Genomic DNA, 22,523 nt, shown 5'->3' on the forward strand with positions numbered 1-22,523 from the left:
CTACAAGAAAAAAAAAGAAAGAGCTCAATGCAGACAGACTTTTATTACAACGTTAACTATAATAGCAGAAAACCCTGAATTGGAATAGTGAGTTAAATTATGGCACTGCAGCTCCATGGAATAATGAAAATTCTTAAGAATGTGAAAGTGTTTATGAAATGAACTATTGAATTTAAAACTGTTTAGAGAAGATGATTATGTATAATATGCATTTGGACAAAACCCATCAGATCTCATGTATAGGTTTTAGGTGGCTGCCTTACGAGTAGTTTGTTTTTCATTATTAGACGTTCTTGTGAAGTTATATTGTGATATTCATACACTAAAGGCACCGAGAAGCATGAAAAATGACTAGTCTCTTATTTGCTTGCCCCATGACTCCTCTGCAAAAACCCAGCCTCTAGACACTCACTAGTAGTGACTACCAAACATGGAAAGTTTGTTGAAATTCTTAATCACTTCCAAATCTCAGCTTGATAAACAGCTCTTGGAGCTTTGCTGGAAATATTTGATTCCCTCTAAATTAATCAGCAACAGATGGCCTAAATGACCTAGGCTTATAACTCCACACTGTGCTGGAAGCACACGCTATGCATTGTGCATGTTGAGAGGTCCAAGACACAGCTTTATTCCATCACCTTCCTAGTCTGATTTGCCATCACAGATGTCTCAGGCTGGCACAAGAACACAGATGTGCACCAGCCCTTGCCCCCTCCCAGAAGAATGGACCCACTGTCATGCCAAACAGGACCATCCCACCAACAACAGTGCTCAGAACATCTGGAAGTGAGGTTAAAAGCTGATGCTCAGCCCCTCTTAGGTCTCACACTGGGCTTCGAGAGTAATTGGGTGGTGTTCTCAAGGTCACCCAGCTAGTACATTTAAAGCTAAGACTCCCTCCCCAGTGTTGTCCAGAGCTTTCAATAGTGTTCGCACAGAGCCCTCCATTTCTTCATAACTCAAGCCAAGAAGGATTATTCTTCTCATAGGAACCAGTTTCCCAACAGGATATGAAGGGAGATCTTAGCACCTTGCTCACTTTGTTCCTAGTGACATGATAGCTGAAAGGAAATCAAATTTCAGGTGATAAATATTCTAACTCATTATACCAGCGTGCTTTCTTGATAAGGAGAATTTGCCTCTATTTATGTGTCTTTCAAGTCAATGCTTTCAAATGAAAGTGCAAAAGCCAGAGCCGTGGAGATGATAATAGCTTTGAAGAACTTGGATTTTGTAACGTGCACATTCTAAAGAGTACTGACTGTGTTTCTGTCCAGAGACACTGGACTCATCATGAACGTTTTACAGGTGTCTAACTCAATCAGCCAGAGTCACGTCCCCATCACTTAATGAAAGTCGTGACCTGCTGCCCTGGGATGACTTACCTGTACTGTATTCTTTCTAATTGAGAAGAGATGTGTTTTCCCTGAAAATCTTAGAAACGGGGGCAAAGATTGTAAAAACTCCAGTGTCTTCATCCATTCAGGCTCCTATAACAAAATACCTAGACTCAGAGGCTTCCAAACAACAGGCATTTATTTCTCTCAGTTCTGGAAACTGGGGCGTTTAAGATCAAGGTGCAAGCAGATGTGCTGTCTGGTGAGGGCTGGCTTCCTGGTTCAGAAATGTGCCTTGCTGCCATGCTGTCACTTAGAAGGGGTGAGGTAACTCTGGGGCATCCTTTATAAGGGCACTGGTCGTATTCACAAGAGCAAGAGTCTTCATGACCTAATAATCGTCTTTCAAAGGCCCCACCATTACCTTAGGGGTTAAGTTTTAATGTGTGAATTTGGGGAGGACACATCCTTTTTGGATTGTCACTGGGTTTGTCATGCCAAGAAACCAAAGATATGCCCACCTGAGGCTCAAGCCAAGTGGTAGCTCGTTGGATAGATATCATTGGATGACTAGATGAATGACCTCTGAGATCATTTAAGAATGTTATTCTAGCCAAGTCCATAGATAGGTTAATATCCTGTGTACTGGATATCCTGTTGGTAACTTTGTTATTAACGTTTATTTTCTACGGAATTGATTTCTAGGCCCTCCTTGCATCTCATGGGTCGCTCAGTCACACTGAAATGCTCCTGGGTGTTTCTAAAGGCTCAGCCACACTGGACTGGTTCTACACCTAGCCAGGTCCTTCCAGGGAGCATAGAAGTGTGATTTCTTTCCCCTCTCCCCTGGGGACTCATGATAGCAACAGATAAGAGGAAGGTTCTTTGCCACTGGTGCTCAGGATGACCTGAAGCACATATGCATGTGGTCAGTCAGCTATCTTCCCCGTCACATGCCTTCACCACCAAGCCAAGAAAGGGCTACCCACCCACTTACACTGTCACTTAGCACATGCTGGGCACCACACATGGTGCTAGGGTTAAGGTCATGATGATAAATAAGACACAAATAGTCTTTGGCCTCAGGACAGAAGACAAGCATTGAAGAAATACCAGTTGCAAGAGTAAGAGGTATTACAGAGGAGACTGTGTTATCAGCTATGTGGACCCATCTATCTGAAATTGGTCAATGTTTCCAAACTTCTTTCTACTCTCCCATCCCAGAAAATGTTACACTCTGGAAATGTTCTAGAAAATGTATAGAAGACCATTCTAAGGGACTGTTTTGAGGAAACCAAGGCCAGGGAGATTGGATCACTTTGAAACAACTGTAATTATATGAAGGTACCTTTCCAATTTAAAAGGTGCATGTATTAGGGTTCTCTAGAGGGACAGAACTAATAGGAGATATAGATATATGTGGATATATGTTTATTAAGTATTAACTCACATGATAACAACATCCCACAATAGGTCATCGGCCAGCTGAAGTGCAAGGAAAGCCAGTGTGGGTCCCAAACTGAAGAACTAGGAGTCCAATGTTCGAGGGCAGGAACGGTCCAGCACGGGAGAAAGATGTAGGTTGGAAGGCTAGGCCCATCTGGTATTTTCATGTTTTTCTGCCTGCTTTATATTCTAGCTGTGCTGGCAGCTGATTAGACGGTGCCTTCCCAGATTGAGGCTGGGTCTAATTGTCCCAGCCCACTGACTCAAATGTTAATCTCCTGTGGCAACATCCTCACCAACACACCCAGGATCAATACTTTACATCCTTCAATCAAGTTGACACCCAATATTAACCATCACAGTGCTGAAACATGCTAAGTGGATTATTTCCCAAATGGTCCATCCAGGGTGTCCAACCATGCTAACCTGGTGGATTTCACAAAATGACTAGAGAATGGTAAAGGTGCTCATGGTTTCAGCCTGTTTGTGAAGCATACGGGGAATTATTTTCTCAGTTGATGTTTTCCCCCCCAATACATGTACCCCACCAACTTAAGATGCTTCCTGATCTCAGCAAAACCAACATGTCTTTAAATGTAGGCTTTATGACCACATTTGCATTCTGGCCTTCGAATGACAAGGTTAGCTCCAGTTATTAAAAAACACTGTTAAATTCCTAAACTTATCTTGGCACCACAGTTGCAGTTATTTTTCAGACTTTAGGCAGGGACAAAAAAAAAGGCACTATTAGTAATTTTCTAAAGAAGAGCTCTGATGGACAGCAGCAAATGATTCTGGGGTCTGTTAATTACAGGGGAGTGATAAGAATCTGTTTTTTTTTTTTTTTTTTCTCTTCATCTCTTTGCACGTAGGACAGTCAGCCCTGAACTCAAGTCTTACGCTTTGGGAGTTCTTTTTCTCCTCCTTCGTTTGTTGGGTACGTATTATCTCTTTATTTCCTCAATAATGAATTGGATGCTTATTACTAGGTGAGTAAATATCAGTGAAATTATCCCATTTCCTAGGTCTGTCTCTTTTTTCTTTGAAGTTTAATTATTAGTAAATAAGAAATGTTAAGTCTCAAAATTTGAGTCAGAGATAAACTCAGGCACTGCCTGTATATCACAAAGTTCTTATTTATACCAACTCTTATCTTCATGCCACCCTGAATTCTCATTGGCATAAGGAGGAAAAGTGATGGCACCAAAGGGGAAAAAAATTGGTGGTGTAATTTGGCATCTTCATTAAGCAAGCCATGAGCAGCTTGTGAAATGCTTCATTTATGGGGCCGCCAGCTGGGAAAGAGAGGCGTTCTCACAATGCCTTGAAAATGGAAAACTTCACATCCTTTAAATTTTTCCAAACTGAGTTTGTTTACCTTGAATTTCTGGGATGGGGCAAATGTGACCTTCATGCTATAGGGCCCACGTTTCAAGATTTGGTATGGGAAGAAGGAAAAAAGTTTAATCCTATTTTTTTTTTTTTTTTTTGAGACGGAGTCTCGCTCTGTCGCCCAGGCTGGAGTGCAGTGGCTGGATCTCAGCTCACTGCAAGCTCCGCCTCCCGGGTTCATGCCATTCTCCTGCCTTAGCCTTCCAAGTAGCTGGGACTACAGGTGCCCGCCACCTCACTCGGCTAGTTTTTTGTATTTTTTTTTTTTTTAGTAGAGACGGGGTTTCACCATGTTAGCCAGGATGGTCTCGATCTCCTGACCTCATGATCCACCCATCTCGGCCTCCCAAAGTGCTGGGATTACAGGCTTGAGCCACCGTGCCCGGTCTAACCCTCTCATTTTTAAGATAGGCAAAAGGAAGATGAGATAGTCCATGGTTCACCCAAGGTCCTTCCTGTGCACTGGCTGGGCTAAAGCTGGGCCTGGCTCCCAGCTATGCCTGCTTTTCTCTTGCCATACCATACTGTTGCTTTATGAGCATTCTTTTGTTAAGGCCAAAATCAAGATAACTTTTTTCCTTGAATAATAGGACAGTCACCTTCCCCAGTGGGCTTTAAATGGCATCTGAATGTAGAAAGGAAAACAACCATGACCTGTATTTCTAGAGTAGAAATATAATTCCTCATTCCAAGTATATAATTGTGGATAAGCACAAATACCTAGCTATAGAAATGTTTGTAAAAGTGGAAAATTGGCAGCAACCCAAAAGCCCAACAGTAGGCAATTAGTTAAATCAGTTATGGTCTATAATCTCAGTAGGATTTATGTTCCCGTTTAAAATTCTGGAAAGAAAAATATAGACTTAGAAAGGGCATGTGATATGTGGAAGGAAAAAAAAGAGGTCTGTAATGTAATAAAATAGGAAAATATTGCAAAAGATATTAAAAATGTATCAGCTATTATCTTTGAGTAATAAGGTTATATTTTCTAAATTTGTTTTAAAGTTTTGAACAAAATGTCTGTTACTTTATAAGATTAATTTTTATATATCGATATATGAAAGCAAAATATTAACCTTTAGATCCATTAAGGTCCTCCCTGGGGAACGGCAAATACATAGCATATGTCTCTCCTCACCTCCCTTCTCTGTCTATAGCAAAAACCAATCTGTGATCATTCCCTCTGTGCCTGATAGAAGACCTCAGAATACTCTCAACCACTAACAATCCATGTTTCTTGGTATATACATGCAAACTCAAATGGCATTGTCTTATGTCTGAGTCATGGAAAATAGAAGAGCTCTAGGTGGGAAGATGCCTCAGTTAAAACAAGTTCAGCACTAATTCAAAGTAAAGCATTTGGGCCTTCCTGGGAAGCTATAGTAGCATGCAGAAATATCAAGGCAGAGTTATGATCGTGCTGATTTTTTCCTATCAGTGGGAGGGTGAAATCTGCATACATCATTACACCCCTACTCTCAAGGCAGTGTGGGGTGGATCGATAGGTGGATGTGTAATATAAACTGGCACATTGGGACCCTTATTTCTGCAAATGGTAAAGCCATTCCACATATGCATTTTTGTTTAAGAAGCTAATGTTTATTGACAACCTATTGTGAAAACCTATTGTGTTCTAAGCCATGAACCATCCCTAGGTAAGTGACCTCAGGTCTGCCCTTATGAGTCCTCTGGGGCTGGCCAGGGAAGCTAAGAGCCCAGACTTCTAATCTGTGGAGTTGCTATGGAGATCTCTGCACCTCTAGACAGATACTAAGGACTCAACACAACTGGCAAAACATTTTTTTGATAGCACAAGATGAAAAACAATTTACAAGCTATTTCTGAAAAGTTAATGAAAATTACAGGACAGTTGAAAGCGAAAGTGAACATTATGAGGCATATGATACTGTTAAAATCATCATACACTGCTGTAAAGCAGTTTCACTATCTGTACGTCTGCCCCAGGAATAATCAACCAGGTATTACCTAGAGTAGTGTTTTTCAACTTCTGCAACTGTAATCTAGAGCAAGAGATGACAAGTTTTGCATTATGGCCCAGTACACACAGGCCTATGCCTAGATACAGCTGAAACCAAAAAAATCATGAAAAAATACTCACTCTAATAGGTATGACACATTCTGACATTTTCTATGCTAGTCTATCACATGCTTTTAAAAAAGTTGGTCATGACCCACTCTATTGATTTTATTGCCCATTATGAGTCTTAAATTAAAGACTGGAAAACCGTGCTCTAGAAGACTATGACACAGCTTCATCTTTTAATTAAAAGCAGCTCATCGAAGAAGTCTTAGCATTTGGCCTAATTCCCTTTCTTGCAGGACCCAGTAAGATTAACCACCATTATTGTTAATGAAAGGCCAGCAAAGACATCAGATCCTGTGACATTCTCAACTTTTGTGCTGGCCTAGCAAGGGTAATGAGGATACAATGGGGACATCACAGGTTAGTGTGACAAGATTCAAGTTGGCACAGGTGTAACAGGAATATGTAGAAGGGACTCCTAATCTTGCCTCGGGATGGGAGCAGTGGGTTTGGACAGATGTGATGTCTACGCTCAGCCCTGGGGAAGGAGTAAGAGTCATACAGATGAGCAGGGAGAAGGACTTAAGGGGTCAAAGTCTGGGGATGAACAAAGGTCCTAGCATGTTTGGGGGCTGCAGAAGGCCCAGACTGGGGGGAAAAGGGGGACAGCAGAAGATGGAGCTGGAGAGGGTAGTGGATGAGGGACTTGGTCAGGAAGGGCTTCTGCCCTGTTGCTGCATTTAACCTTTATCTCGGGAGGCTGAGGCAGAAGAATCCCTTGAACCCAGGAGGCAAATGAAAGTTGTTGATGGGCTTTAACCAGAGAGTAACAGGATCCATTGTGTATTTTAGAAAGGGCTTGTCTGCCATGTGGAGAATGAGAACATGGCTGAAGAAGCTGCTGCTGTAATGAAGTGAATGACGGAGGCTCGTGCTGAGATGGTGCTCGCAGGATGGGGAGAGGGTAGGGTTGAGAAATAAAAGGAGGAAACTGCATTATTCTCTGAGTGGAAGCATAAGGACTGGAAGGGCCACCCACAGTGCCCACTCCTAAGAACGTCTTGGGCCATGTGGTGAACAGAGGAATTATTTATGAGACAGGGAGAAAGGATGTGGAGCAAGTTGGGAGTGGTGTAGACCAGCGCTGTCCAATGGAACGTTCTGTGATGATGGAAATGTTCTCTGTCTGTACCACAGGTGCTGTTGCACACTTGAAATGTGGCTTCTATAGCCTACTTATTTTTATTCGTTGTCACATAAGTAGCCAGAGGTGGCCAGTGTCTGCCATACTGGACAATGAGGGGGCCATCTTTGAGTGAGGAAGTGGGATAGGGGCACGGGAAGACCCTCTTTCCAGACACTTGGGTGTACGTGAATAGGGCAGGAGCTAGAAATGAATGTGAGATTGGTCTCCCTTGTTGCTTTACATGCCAACGGCAAGGAGTTGGTAGAAAGGGCCAGGGCAGAGCCTGCAGAGGCACTGGTCAGTGGGGCACTGGGAGTGGCCCCAGCACCCTGGAATAGAAGCAGAAGCATGGCAGGAGAGTGGAGCAAAGAAGCTGAGGATGATGATCAAAGTAGGGCTGAGACGGGAGAAAGGAGAGAGGACAAAGATACAGGAATTGTAAAAACTAGTTGTAATAAATAATGGCAAAAGAGAACTGGAGGCTGTGGCCAAAGCCTCATTGTCTGACTTCGAGATTATGGAAGTGGAGCAGTTCTGACCAATGACAAAGCCCAGGGTGTTGCTGGCCAGAGAGGAACAGGGGTCAACAGCCTGCATGTTGCAAGTGAGTTAATGAAAGGCTCACATGGACAAGTTTATGTTGAGTAGGGGAGGAAGACACTGAGCTGGAGAAGGGTCAGTGAATTCAGAGTAAACTGAACGATCTACTCATAGCAGAATTCCTGGTATAATTGAGTCCACCCTCCTTTATTCTTCTGCAGTTGTCTTGGCTGCTCCTTTTCTCTCCGGGCTGTGGGCAAACTCTCTGCTCCTGAGTTGGTCTAGAATCTTGTTCCTGGGGCCTACTGCTTGCCAGGGTGTTACACCGAATTAAATTAGTGGAAACAAACATGCATGGAGACTCTTCCACATCCAAGGTGCTGTCTAAGGGCTGCTCGGGGTGTACAGATAAGTAGGTACTAATATCCTGCCTCTGGTGGTTCCAGTAGGAGAACGAAGCAAGTGTGGGGAAGGTGTGGGGTTAAAAGAGTTATAGAGGGCCTTGATTTTCAAGGGGAGAAATTATACTTGGCTGAGTAGTCGCCAGTGTGGAGCAAATGGGGGCTTCAGATGGGAGAGTGAATATACATTCAGAATTCTGTTTTAGGTAGAGCAGCTGGTGAGCAAGGCGTGAGGTTTAGCAGGATGCAGGATAACCCACCAAAAGCATTGAAGTGAGAGGCTGACCTCCAGCGAAGCAGTGGGGTTGAAAGGCAAAGACAGAGCCACATAGTGAGACAGCATCTATTGAGGCACCCCAACCCAACTGACCTAAGTAAAAGCAAAAGAGAAGCAACAAAGCTCAAGATGAGGCTGAGGTTTGGAGCCCCTGGGACTGGGGCTATGGAGAACCCTTTAACAGAATAAGAGATACAATAGATCAAGTGTCTCAGAGTATCGTTAGGGATAGGCTTAGCTTCCACAATACCACCACAAACTCTCCACACACTAACCCTGCCTCTTAATTTTCCAGTGTGCCTGCCTGGCCAAAAGCATGGGGAAGGCCCTCGGGGTACATTTCTGTAGGCAGGGGTCATTCCTGAGCAGACCGTCCTTGGTCTGGGGTGATCTGTGAATTACTCTAGAAAAGTACATCCTAGACATTCCTGATGTGGCTTGTCAGACATTTGTTGAGTTCGTGCTGTGAGCATCGTCTTGCATATGATGAAGTTTATAGGCAAGTGGAGAAATGAATGTGTTAAATGCTGCTTTGGAAGAAGTAAGCACAGCATGCCCAGGGGCCCCAGGTGAGAGATGAGAGGGAGTGAGATACGGTGGTGTGATGCATGGAAGACCCCTTTCACTTGCCTATGCTTTTAATTGTTCATTTGGTGAACATATGTTAGGTGCCAGCCATGTGCCCTGGCTGTGTCAGCAATGTACTTCACCTCCTGATGTACCTGCACCCCCCATGATCTGCCTCCCTTACCTGCACTGAGGTGACCTCCAGTGTTCACCATGGGCCCTCTACAGTCAGTCACACCTGCTCTTGAGCCTAGCTCTGCCTTTCCTGACCATGTGGCAGATTATTTAAGCTCTCTAGGCCTTAGCAACTTTAACAAGGGGTCCAGGAATGAAAGGAGAACATAGTAGCTCCTCCAGACTCTCCAGTTTAAGAAAAGTAAAAGTCAAGTGTCACTGGAAAACAGCCCAGATTCTTTCTTGACATTGCTGAAGCAGAGAACTCATTAATCCTTCCAGGAGAATACACTCTTCAGCATCTCCCTTTCTAGCTGGTGCTGGACATAACAGTAATTCCACCAGGTTGAATAGAGATTCCATGGTGAATTCAAGTCTTGGCAGGTAAGCCGGAAAGAAACAGATATCTTTTTAAATGTAAATGACCATAATTTCCAGCTTCCATTTTGTCCCATAAAGGAATTTGAACTTATTTTTCTTACAAAAGCCTTTCAGTTCACCTTTTAAGTTTAGACTAAGGAATATAAATAGGCCTAGCCTTTTCAACTAAGAGAGTAAGTTAAATAGCCAAGATATAAGGCCCTGAGGTTTAATCTCTGTTAATAGATTTCAGAAAAACAGAGACTGTTCTTAAACAGTGCAGCAATTTATGCATTGAAATATATACAGCTTCAATTTAAGCCAGAGTGTAATAGATTTAGTCCTTTTAATAGTCCCTGTAATAGCGGGGAACAGCATTGAGCCTGCACATACCCTCCTCAGCACACGGTGGGTTCCCTATTAACACCTGCTTCATCCACAAGTTCCTGCCTAGAGGATTTAGGGAGAAGAGAAGATTATAAAAAGAGAGAGAACTGCTCTTGCAGGCTTTAGGGAAGAGAGCATTTCTTCAGAAGACACAGTTACTAAAGATACACCACCATCATCAAGCTCCCTTGTAGCTAAGGACTCCACAGAGTGAAGGTGCTCAAAACCAAAGGGACACTGAAGTACACCTGGCCCCCCTTGGCCTCCCTTCTGGATGCACCTGATTATCCTCCAAAACTGACTTATGATGTGGAGATTTTTTTATTTTATTTTATTTTATTTTGAGACTGAGTCTCAGTCTGTCACCCAGGCTGGAGGGCGGTGGTGTGATCTTGGCTCACTGCAACCTCCACCTCCCAGGTTCAGGCGATTCTCCTGCCTCAGCCTCCAGAGCAGATGTGGAGAATTCTTGCCAGTGGAGGTTATTCACTGAATCACAGCTTGAAAGGTTTTCTGCAACTCTTTCTCTAGAGGTGGTGAACTTAAGAGAGGACGGATTTTCATTTACCCAAAAGAGTTCAGGACAAAAGCCAAGCAGCAGCAAGGGAAGCAGATTTTTGGAGCGCCCACCCTGTGAGAGCTTTCTCAAATGGCGTCCCATTGATTCTTACAAAAGCTCTGCCTGAAGGTATGATTGTGCCCATTGTATGAACAGCGAAACTGAGATTCACTAAAGTTGTGTGAATCACACAGTTCCCAAGTGGCGGAATTAGAATTCAAAATCAGCTGTCTCTGGTTCATACATTTGCATTTCCTCCCCGTCACCAAAACTCCAGATGTGAACTCCCTGTCTGACCAAAGCCTACAACGATGACAACTCCGTGTCTCTTCCTGCTGACCAGCACAGTATCTGCCATTACTGCCTCAGGTGTCCAGCGAAATATGGAGTTTGTTTACAAAATAAGTCTCCCAGGCTTCTCTATGTATTGGCAACCCCAGAGAAGGAAGGGCTGCCTGCTTTGCGAAGACCAAACCCCCTGTGTGTTTCACCCTGTGCATACTTCAAAACCAGGCTTCTACAAGCCAGTTACTCCAGGAGCTTAGCAAAAGGGTAAATAAAATGTTCTCTGTATCCCTTGGAAATCCCCAATAAGAGCTCTAAAGTCTTCTCAAATCAACAAACTCTGAATTAGAAGGAAGGAGATTACTGCGTTTGGAGTTTTGAAATATCAAACTCAGTTTATTTGTATGTGAAATAAGGTGGGGCGGGGGAGTGGTTATGGAGGGGATGCATAATGGCTTAGAGCACTCTATACAGTCCTGGGTGGGGGGAATTAATGATACTACTTATCATGACAGTTGCCACACTCACACTGTAGCAGTCTCCCATTTGTCTACGGGCAACCAACTCCTTGCAGGGACTGCCTGAGTTTTTGTTTGATCCAACTGAGTGACAGACATATAAGGATGCAGGGCTGGGCATGAAAATGAGTCACCAAGGTGGGACTCCCTTCTGTGACTCATCAGGTGAGTTCCAGAATGGCAGTGGCCTCTAACAAAAAAGATGCAATCAATTCGTCTCTGGTATTCTCCACACACCTGCAATTTAGGGCCTGATAGCTAGAGATCCCCTTTGGGAAAGAATTTTAAGTGAATATAAAGGAAAAGATGAATTTGATGGAAAAGAAAGCCAATATTTTCACTATTCAGAAGTATAAAAGGAATGTCATAAAGGTTATACTTAAGGTATTTAACCTAGAGTTCATTCTAAAATACCACCCCAAATCCCCTGTCTAACATGAATAAGGTGGCAAAAGTTCTGGTTACATGGAAAGATCAGACGCTTGCAAAACACTCACACACACACCTCATTTATGTAGTGTTTACTTAGCCCTTACCAAGCAGGTGGTATTAGCTCCATTTTAAAGAAGAAACAGACATTGAAAGATCAAGTGACTTTCTCCAGGGCTTTTGGCACCTTGAAAGTTCTTTCATCTCAGTTGGGCGCAGTGATTGGGCGCGCTGACTCACGCCTGTAATCCCAGCACTTTGGGAGGCCAAGGCGGGCGGACCACAAGGTCAAGAGATCGAGACCATCCTGGCCAACACAGTGAAACCCCATCTCTACTAAAAATACAAAAATTAGCTGGGCGTGGTGGCGTGCACCTGTAGTCCCAGCTACTCGGGAGGCTGAGGCAGGAGAATCACTTGAACATGGGAGGCGGAGGTTGCAGTGAGCCAAGATCGTGCCACTGCACTCCAGCCTGGCCACAGAGCGAGACTCCGTCTCAAAAAAAAAAAAAAAAAGTTATATTTCATCTCTACCATGAATGCTCTCTAAAATACTGAACAGAGCATAGCATGAAAAACTTTGGTAGGTTTTTTTTTTTTTTTTTGGAGACAGGATCCTATTCTGTCCCCTAGACTGGAATGCCATGGTGTGATCATGGCTCACTGCAGCCTGGAACTCCTGGGCTCAAGCGATCCTCCCATCAGCCTCCTGAGTACTTAGCTTTCACATTGCTGTTTAAAGGTTTTGTCATCTGGTAGTGGAGCTTGACAATAGACAAGATAAAATTGCCATCTTTATCACATGGAGGTATGCCCTACTTGAAAGACAACCAAATATTATAAAAATTCTCACTCAGGTACATGAATGAGTTACATAGTGGTATTTTAGAGGGATATTTTGGTTTTAACAAATATTAACGAATGATTCCTTTATGTTGCAAATTTCCTTCGATGTGCTTAAAATATGACCTGATTTGCACCGACCTGAATTTGTATCCAAGTATCCATGCATTATAGAGCAAGGGACACCTACCTGTACCCTCAGTTCCTTCCCACAGCAAAGTGTTTACTAAAGGCGTCCTCTCTAACCTTGGCTCACCATCGCCAGGTGATAGGTGGCTAGAACAAAGTGAAATGACCTCAAGAGAAGTCACAAGGAAGGAGGAGCATTTGGGAGCTAATCACAATATAATGATTATGCCCCATGCAGAGGTAGGAAGGTGAATGGATTTGCTTTGCCCTGCTGTGCCACAGAAACAGGCCACATTAGTTCCATTTATCTCTAGGTCTATCTGTAATACAAACTGGCTCCAGATCTTCATTTTTTACATAAATAATGTGGCATGTGGCTTAGTTTCTATTATGCGGTTGCCATGGCAGTTCCTCCAGTTGGCTCTTTTTCAGTGAAATGAAAAAAGGCACTTGTTAGGGGGCAGGGAAAATGCACAGGGTTGGTGGGGAAGGGCTCAGACACCTGGGCAGCCTTTGGGATCACAGGGAATGCTAGGAATGTGAGCTTCCATTCGGCAGGACCACAGCCCGACCTAGCAGCCGGAAAGAAGGAAGCAGGTTGTGTGGGATTTTGAGCTTGGAGCTTATTTATTAAATCGAGCTGCTTGGGAAGTTTAATGAGGTTTCAACCAGAAATCTTCTCGGGGCTTCTCTTTGGGGTAACAAGCAGTGGAGGTGGAAAGTTCCTAGGAGAAGTACAGAGGCACCTGGGCCGAGAGCGCCTAGAGCTCTGCCAAGCTCGTTAGCACTGATAGGATAACACGGCCCTTCTCTCACCCGATTCCAGGCCTGTCATTAAAACCAGGGGAAGGGCTACTTCCTTCATTAAACCTTCCCTCTCTCCCTGACTGCCTTTGGAGGCCCCACAGAACAGAGGTGCTGCTGTGCTTATCATGCATGTGCTGTTATTCCGGCGATCATGGATGGACTTCAGGGGCCTATGAACCCCCTGAAATACGGGTTTGATTTTATGGGTAGGTGTATTTTTCAGGGCTATGGGTCTAGATCTCATCAAAATCTCAGAGGGACCTTCCTTAATACAAAATGAAATTCAGATGCTCTAGGACTGGCTCTGCAAGGAACACTCCGGATAGAGGTACATGGGCCCTGGGATTTTAGAGTTGGCCACACCTAGTTCCAGAGATCACTTCCTCCTTCTGCAGTCTGTCACTGAAGATGGTTGGCACTTTATTCTGTCCTCAAGGTGACAGTTCTTTTTGAACAGTTAATTTGTATTAGTGACTCATCTATGACTTTCCCGTAGTACAGATAACACTCTCCCCCTGCACTCAGAATCACCTGGGAATGTTAAAGTGCTGAGGACTGCGCTGCACGCCAAATGCTCCGATTTCATTGGTCTCGGATGGGACACCCTGGATGATGATTGTCATGGGCAGCCAGGTCTGATAACTCAGGGCTAATAGCAGGCAGAGGAACAGGGAACTGAAGTAAGGAAGGGGAAGGGTTTTCATCTCATCTGCCATTTTTGGTGACTGGTTGTAGGTACCGGAAACGCTCTACCGTGAGGGTTTCAAAACTGGTTACCGACTCATTCTGAGCTGGGAATATTCTTACCCACTGGTAATATACAGGGAAAGGGAAGTTGTCAGTATATATGCAGATATTTTCCATTTTAAACTTTATGTGTATACGCACAGATGTACTTAAGCCCAACTTGTGGTCCCTGCACTCAAGAGCACACACAGCCCTAAAAGCCCCATGCAGCCGCCGCTTTGCAGTTCCCTCAGTGAGAATGCACTGCTTTCACTGACACTGAGAATGTTTCCCTTCAAGGAAGACTGTCTTGGCCTTCTCAGGCTCTCAGCAGAGGATGATGATGATAATAGCAGCCGTCACTCACTTTACATGGTAAAGTGGCACAGTACACAATGTTCTAGATGCTTTTTTTTTTTTTTTGAAATGGAGTCTCGCTCTGTTGCCCAGGCTGAAGTGCAGTGGCACGATCTTGGCTCACTGCTACTTCTGCCTCCTGGGTTCAAGCAGTTCTTCTGCCTCAGCCTCCCAAGTAGCTGGGACTACAGGTGTACACCAACATGTACCACAATACAAATTCCAGGTTGTCTCTTTAGTAGAGACGGGGTTTCACCATGTTGACCAGGCTGGTCTTGAACTCCTGATCTCAGGTGATCCACCTGCCTCAGCCTCCAAAGTGCTGGAATTGCAGGTGTGAGCCACCATGCCAGGCTGATGCTTTCTATGTGTAAAGTTAGTCTTCAGAGCAATCTGGTGAAGACTGTAGTATTATCGTCATCCCCATTTTGCAGATGAGGAAACTAAGGCAGGAGGGCGTAAATAACTTGCTCAGATTTGTACCATGATAAAAAGGCAGAACTGGGACACAAACTCGTGCATTTTACCTCCTGAGCGTGTCTTTGAGCCATGAAGTCAGACATATTTGCCCAGCAGTGCTATAAGAAAAGCTAGGCAGAGACAAGAACAGGGAAGCACTGGCCACCAGATCCAGAACCTTAACCTTCTTTTCCCTGTAACAGGCTTCATCCCTCCACCCCTCATCTTCGGGGCCGGCATCGATTCCACCTGCCTGTTCTGGAGCACGTTCTGTGGGGAGCAAGGCGCCTGCGTCCTCTACGACAATGTGGTCTACAGATACCTGTATGTCAGCATCGCCATCGCGCTCAAATCCTTCGCCTTCATCCTGTACACCACCACGTGGCAGTGCCTGAGGAAAAACTATAAACGCTACATCAAAAACCACGAGGGCGGGCTGAGCACCAGTGAGTTCTTTGCCTCTACTCTGACCCTAGACAACCTGGGGAGGGACCCTGTGCCCGCAAACCAGACACATAGGACAAAGTTTATCTATAACCTGGAAGACCATGAGTGGTGTGAAAACATGGAGTCCGTTTTATAGTGACTAAAAGAGGGCTGAACTCTGTATTAGTAATCCAAGGGTCATTTTTTCTTAAAAAAAGAAAAAAAGGTTTCCAAAAAAAAACCAAAACTCAATACACACACAGAGACACAGATGTACACACACTCAGACACACACCGACTTTGTCCTTTTTCTGAACATCAGAGCCAGACAGGATTCAAAATAAGGAGAGAATGAGATCGTGCGGCGGGGTCCTGGGCCACAGAGTCTACTTTGACGGCACCTCATGGTTTTCAGGATGCCGACAGCTGCAAGCAACAGGCACTGCCAAATTCAGGGAACAGTGGTGGCCAGCTTGGAGGATGGACATTTCTGGATATACATACACATACAAAACAGAAAACATTTTTTTAAAGTTTACTAAAATAAAAAAAAAATTAAAAAAAAAAACACAAGTTGAAAACATTGCCAGATTAAGCACTAGTGACACACCCCGTGCCACCCTCTTCCTCCAGATGGGGGTGGGGGCGGGCGCACAAGTCGGAGGGGTGGAAGCCCCACTCCTCTCTCTGACTTTCGCAATATGGGTCACTGTGTAGACGACTCACCCAGTCTGCATGTGGTTCAAGGCCCCAGAGTTCTCTCAGTGATGCTAATGGGTGATCTGTGCTGGAGTTTGTAATTGGCACCTCTCGCCAGCTCCATTTCCATGTTCAAGACTGAGGGCCTGAGGGGGAGCCGGGTGGGGGGCCAGCAGCTCCCAGTGGCGGGCATCCACCTTCCCCCAGCCCCACAGAGTGACCTCAGGAAGCAGTAGGCCTCGCCTGGCTATGACTGACCCGGCTCAGAGCTGGTGAGACCCAACACAGTCCAAGTCATTTGCTTACATTTGCCAAACATTTTGCCATTTTTAAAAGAAAAAAACACAATCCATATGAATTTCAAACTGTTGTATGTATAATCCTCTAATACTATTTTTAACTACTTCTAAAATCTGTTAACCCTTCAGTCACTAACACGGTTCTCTAGGCTGGATTTATTATGCTGGTTGCTTTTACTTTTTTTCTCCTTTTTTAATGCACCAAAAATATGTGATACAAGGGATGCAATTAACCTATTGTAATTTTTATCACTTTATCCTCATTCGGATATTCTACAAAAACAAGAATATATAATGTGTTATAAGAAGAAAAAAAAAATGCTTCAAAAAGAGAGTGAATATGCAGCCTGCCTTTAAAAGAATCACATTTGAGACAACAGGGGATAATGTGATGAATTGCAAATTTGCCTTTTAGCTTTCTTCCCCATGATTCAGTGATCACTGTCATGGGAAGCCCTTTTATATTCATGCTTGACATTCCAAGAGGCGTTCTTTTCAGCCTGTGGAGGAGAAACTCTTAGATGTGGGTTTGTGGTGTATGGATGCAACACTTCCGGGGATGGGAAAGAAGAACAGTTCCCTAGCACAAGCTGTTAAGAAGTCTGTAGCGTCTCTGATAACAAATAGACCCACAAGCTCCTGGAAGCTGTTGTGTGTCCAATGCATGAAAATGTCTTTGACATTTTCAGGGTTAGTCTAGAACTAAGCCGCTTGTCTGTGTTTTGAAGGTGGGTGAACCTCAGAAAATGAACCTGTTATGATTTGGGGTAAGAATCACGTTAAAAAAACCTCTTGCAACCAGTACACTAGGCCTTCTATGGCCATTTCCATAAGGGAACAGAGCTTAGGTAAAGGCACACACTCATACACAACCAAGGGCCCTGCTAACTTACCCCTCATGCTTCTTCGGTAACCTTTGTTCATGTCACATTCCTGGCGCTGGAAAAAAAACTCAAAGATTGATTGGTTTGCTTTTTCACCTTGGACACATTTGCAGTTTACCCACAAGGCAAACAAAAGAATCAGGAAATAAAAAATGGTTGGGCGTGGGACAGATATGGTACTAAATTTTTAATGAATGTTGTAAATGAAGAGGCTTGAATGACAGCCCAAATCTAAAGAAAGCACTGAGCAAGACCAACGAAAAGAAAAGCTGTGTCGTGGTGTGGGGCCACCGTGATCAGCTACCTGGGGCAGGATGCTTCTGAGACAGGCCTTTCATCTGCTTAGTGTTAGTATGTCCTTATGAAAATGGGGACACTCATCAGTATGTTAACTAGTAAAGGGGAGATGGTTCTCCAACCACTTCATAAAATATGTATGTTCTGTTGTTCCTAAGGCTTTGCGAATATCCTGTACAGGTTTCGGTTTAGTTTTGCAAATGTATTGCTAATAGGTCATTCCTATAGATTATTGCTTGGCCCTTCAAACTCAGTACACACACACTGAGGCCCTTTGACCTAGTGTTTTATGGAACTATTTGTTTTGAGAGAAAAAAAAAAAGGTTTTTAAAACTCTTTGCATTTTGGACTTTTTTCCCTAAAATTTTAGGATGAATGTGAAAAAGATGTTAGAATAACAGGAAGACAACTGCAGGGCTGAGTTTTATCAGCAATTGGGTATAAATTTAAAGACCCCTGTTGCAAGATGGCTCTGAATTCTGTTGTATCGTCTTTTAAAATTTTAATTTTTCTCATATACTACCGAACAGAAAACTCAGTCTAGATTTCATTTGCCTTTTGTGCTCTAAAGAAGCATTGTACATACAACACTAGATCAGCCCCCTCAATTATCTGTTTGGTTTCAAGTGAATGAAAAAGATTTCCTGGTAAGATCTCCATTGGATTTACAGAACACAAAAAAATGTATGGGATGGAATAAACCTAGAAAGTGAATGCTAGAGTTCTCTCTCTTCTGCTACAAACTCCTACACCATCTCAGTTGAACATGCCCAGGGGTGGATGAAAAGTCTCTCTCTGCTGAAACTGACAGATCTTTGTAACTCCTACACATAGACCAAGAAGGTTTGGGTTTTGTTTTTGTTTAACCAATATCATTCCCTCCTATGAAGCAAGCACATTTTGCAAAAATGCCTCTCTAGGGGACGCGGTTTGCTGTCTTCTCTCAGCTGAGGCTGTGTGCTGTCAGGGAAAGCTGGCTCTGAGGCACCCTGGGGACACAGGGTTCCAGAAGGCCACAGCATGGCATGCTGGCTTTCCTCACAGCTAACGAAGGAGTGGGAGCAGCCTCCTTTCACGGTCTCCCCAAGGAGCTTGCTGGGAACACTTAACAGACAAAATAATAACTGGAAACCCAAGAGCTCCTAAGGAATCATTTGACAGAGTTGCTAACATCTTCCAAGCAGGAGGGAGCATGCCCCCTCCATAAAAATCACTTCCTTTTCACCATCTGATCATGGAATAGCTCGCTCTAGCGCTTTTAAAGATTGGTTGAGTGGCATCTGTACATTCCAGTCCCCTGATCCCACTCCCCTGTGTCCAGTAATTGCCCTCCAGCTTCCCCTCACTCACACTATGGCAGGGCTTCCCAGCCCTTCTTGTTGAAGAGCCTGCAGAAACATTCCACATGAGGGCAACCAGCTGATCCCTGGGATGGTAGTCACAGCACTCTTGAGGAATTTTCCCAGGAAAAAGATTCTCCTGTGGTTACTAATGGTTATTCTTTCACACCTTCCAGAGGAGGTCATTCACTGAGGAACATGTAAAATGGAGATAGATACATGTACTAAAATAGAGAAACCTCTGAGGGAAAGTAGTTTCTGGCTCCCCGTGTGCCTGCTGGGCTGGTTTTCTTGCTGCCTGCTGCTTCCAGTCCTAGGAAGCTGGTTTCTTCTCCACCCTGCCATGCCTGCCAGACCTGTGTAGTTTGCTCTAAGCCCTACTAGGAACCCCAAAGGCCCTACTCAGCAGTGGTAAGCTATGAAGGTCAATGTATAGATGTCAATGCATCTGATCATACAGTCAAGACCAGAAAAACAGGATGAGCTTCTGTTGCAGTTGGACGGAGTTACACTATATTTTGTTGTTGCTTGAATATTTTATTTGGTTTGGTTTAGATGAGGGAAGAAACCATGCAGGCAGTTCTTTCAGTCTAACAGATGGAGAATACTTGCCGCTGCCTGGTGCTATTCTTACCTGACTATCGTGATGGCTAGGGAGAACCACATATCTGGCCAGAAGCCAGAGGAAAGTACCAGATACGTAGCAGGGGCCTGCTGACTCCACTGGGCTCGTGCCACTCTCCTCTGATTGACCTCCTCAACCATGATCCATGTTTCCCTTTAGGGACTGTTTCCCCTTAGGTTAAAATCCACTTCAAATATCTAAGAGGTGCCAACTTTTCCAAGAGAGGGTGTTAGTGAAATTAAATTTGGCCTGGAAAATTAGTTTCAAGACCCAAATATAGTATTTACCCATTTTCTACCCTTCCTTCTTTCCTTTTTCATTACACCTGCTTCACCCAACTTATTCCAAACTGCTACTCCCCCAAACGACTGCAAGAACATAATCCCTTAGAGTAAACCACCCTAAATGACAGACTTTGGACCCCACGCCCCTAGTGTATTGTCATTTCTCTAGAGTAATTGGAATACCCTCTCACTGGTGGAAGATGCAAGGAAGATATTTTTGTTCAAATGCCTCTTATGGGGCCTGTTGCCTAGAACAGCATGTGGAATCCACCGTGAATGCACGCAGCCACCTACACCTGCCTCAGTAGTAGCTTCAGCAACCCAGAATGCTTGGTCATCATGGCAGGGACAACATGGGTTATAAAAGCTAAAATGGAAAATTCTGGAAAGCAAAGATAGCCCTATCCCTTAGAAACCTGTGACTGGCATGGAGACAGGGACAACTCACACTTCTCAGAGACTATCCACGTTAGCATTTTTCTTTGCAGAGTTTATTTGGAGATGCATTGTATGAGCTTGATATATTCAAAACATGTATTTGTTTTATTCATTCCTTAAAATTTTGGCTATATGCCAAGCCCTAGATCAGATACAAAAGTGGAAAAGATTTGTTCCCTACCCTCCAAGAACCCCCATTTCAATGAGCTGGACAGATGTGAACACAAACAAAACCCATGGGATAATAGTATTAAGAGCTAGGGTCTGTCTGGGGATAAGGAGAGCCAGTTCAAGATGGTGGTGAGTTCTGCCTCATGGCAGCAAGAATCAAGAAGGCTCTGGAGAGTGGGTGGCCTAGAAACTAAGAACTGAAGAACAGTGAGTGACTTATGGGGAAACACGGTGAGAAGATGAGGGGCAGAATTGCCCCCAGAGAGCCACCAAAACACATTCACAAGCGTTTTCTGTAATGGGCCAAGTAGTAAATATTTTAGACTTTGTGGACCTGCAGTCTCTGTTGCAACTACTCAACTGTTGTAGTACTGTGAGATCAGCCATAGACAACAGGTAAACAAATGGACTATGTTCTAATAAAGCTTTATTTACAAAGACAGTCGGTGGCTGAGGGAAGGCCATAGTTTGCTGACCTCTGTTCTCTTGCACAGGCAAGGCCTCAAGCAGCACTGCATGTTTGGGGGACCCTAGCGGCTGAGCATAGGTGAGGCAGATCCCAGCGCCTAAGACTCTGCTGTAGCATGGGCCAGGGCATACATAGGAAAGGACCTTGAGCTAGGTGTCCATCGGCCTTAACACTCCTGACCATGAGACTCTAATTCAGATATCTCATTTCCAAGAATAAGGTAAGTACCCCTTTGCTCTCATGGTTAAAATTGAAGGCAACATTATTTTTTTCTTGTGTGATGTGGCAGATTTGAACTGTATGGTCTACATTCCCATACAGCTGTGACACTGCAGCTTGACTAGAGTAACCATCCTTTTCTCTTAAATGGTGGAAATGGGCACATGAGGGAGAAATGTTCAAAGCAGAAAAAGAAGAGTGAATCCAGATACCAAAGAGTATTTCCAATCCTTTTCCTCCCCACAACCAACACAAAAGACTGTCACCCTAAAGTTAACAGATATGCCAGGTAAAATACTTGGTAAGCACTAGTAAAAACTACTACTAATAGTAGCTAACATTTTTCAAGCACTTACTATGAATCATTGGCTGGCTGAGCTTATTTCATGTATTAGCTCATGTAATCTCAACCACAGGGTGGCTCAAATTCACAAAGCAGACTTGGGATTCAAACCTAGGTGTATGAAAAAACTTTCAGGTCTTAAAAAGCTCTCCTTATTCCCAGACAGACCCATAACCACTATGGGTACTACCTCCCTACTGGGCAAGACACAAGGGACCTCCCTCCCCACCTTTAGACACTAATCAAGAAGACTGTGGCCCAAGTGAACTGTGGGGCCCCACACACTCCCACTTGCCTCCTGATGTAACAACCAGGACACCATGGCAACAGTGTTCTGGGCTGTGTGTTTTTCTATTGCCATTCCTGGTATTCACCCCTGAGCCCAGTGGTCCATTGATACGAAGTGTTTTACCTGAAATGGACAGATAAGAGGAATCAGATAGGAGACTCTCCTACTCTAGTGCATTCTGAAATGCACCATCAAAGCACCAAGAGGCCAGGGAGGCACTCCACAGTGCTGGTCATCAGCTCCCCTGGAGAGACCCCAGACACCTGTCATGGCTGGCACCCCTTTAGTCTACAGCATCAACCACAGGAGATCAACTCTGGCTCCAGGGCTTCAAACACACTGAAGCTGGTCCCTAATTGGATATACTTCCTCTCCAAAGGAGACCAGGGGCACTTGTCATATTGAGTTCAAGTCCCTGGTCAAACTCAGGCACTAGCCACCCTAACTTGCTGTTCTGTCTTCTATTCTCAGATTCCACGCTTTTAGGAACAGAATATCCAGACATTTCCATTTTTGT

General features: G+C 44.2%; 1 protein-coding gene across 2 annotated transcripts in view; it reads left to right on the forward strand.

Annotated features, from left to right (window-relative positions):
- SLCO3A1 (solute carrier organic anion transporter family, member 3A1) overlaps positions 1–18,166 on the forward strand; it is a 311,829-nt gene extending 293,663 nt beyond the window's left edge. Inside the window, exons 10-11 of one of the 2 annotated variants that reach the window (XM_011947399.1) lie at positions 3,656–3,720; positions 15,427–18,166. In XM_011947399.1, coding sequence (XP_011802789.1) covers positions 3,656–3,720; positions 15,427–15,806 — 445 coding nt within the window. In that variant the 3' untranslated portion in view covers positions 15,807–18,166. The remainder of the gene's footprint in view (positions 1–3,655; positions 3,721–15,426) is intronic. The other variant, XM_011947400.1, reaches the window with a different exon arrangement.
- The last annotated feature ends 4,357 nt before the right edge of the window (positions 18,167–22,523 follow it).

This window comes from Colobus angolensis, unplaced genomic scaffold (genome assembly GCF_000951035.1).
Source record: "Colobus angolensis palliatus isolate OR3802 unplaced genomic scaffold, Cang.pa_1.0 Scaffold264, whole genome shotgun sequence".
Lineage (NCBI taxonomy): Eukaryota > Metazoa > Chordata > Mammalia > Primates > Cercopithecidae > Colobus > Colobus angolensis.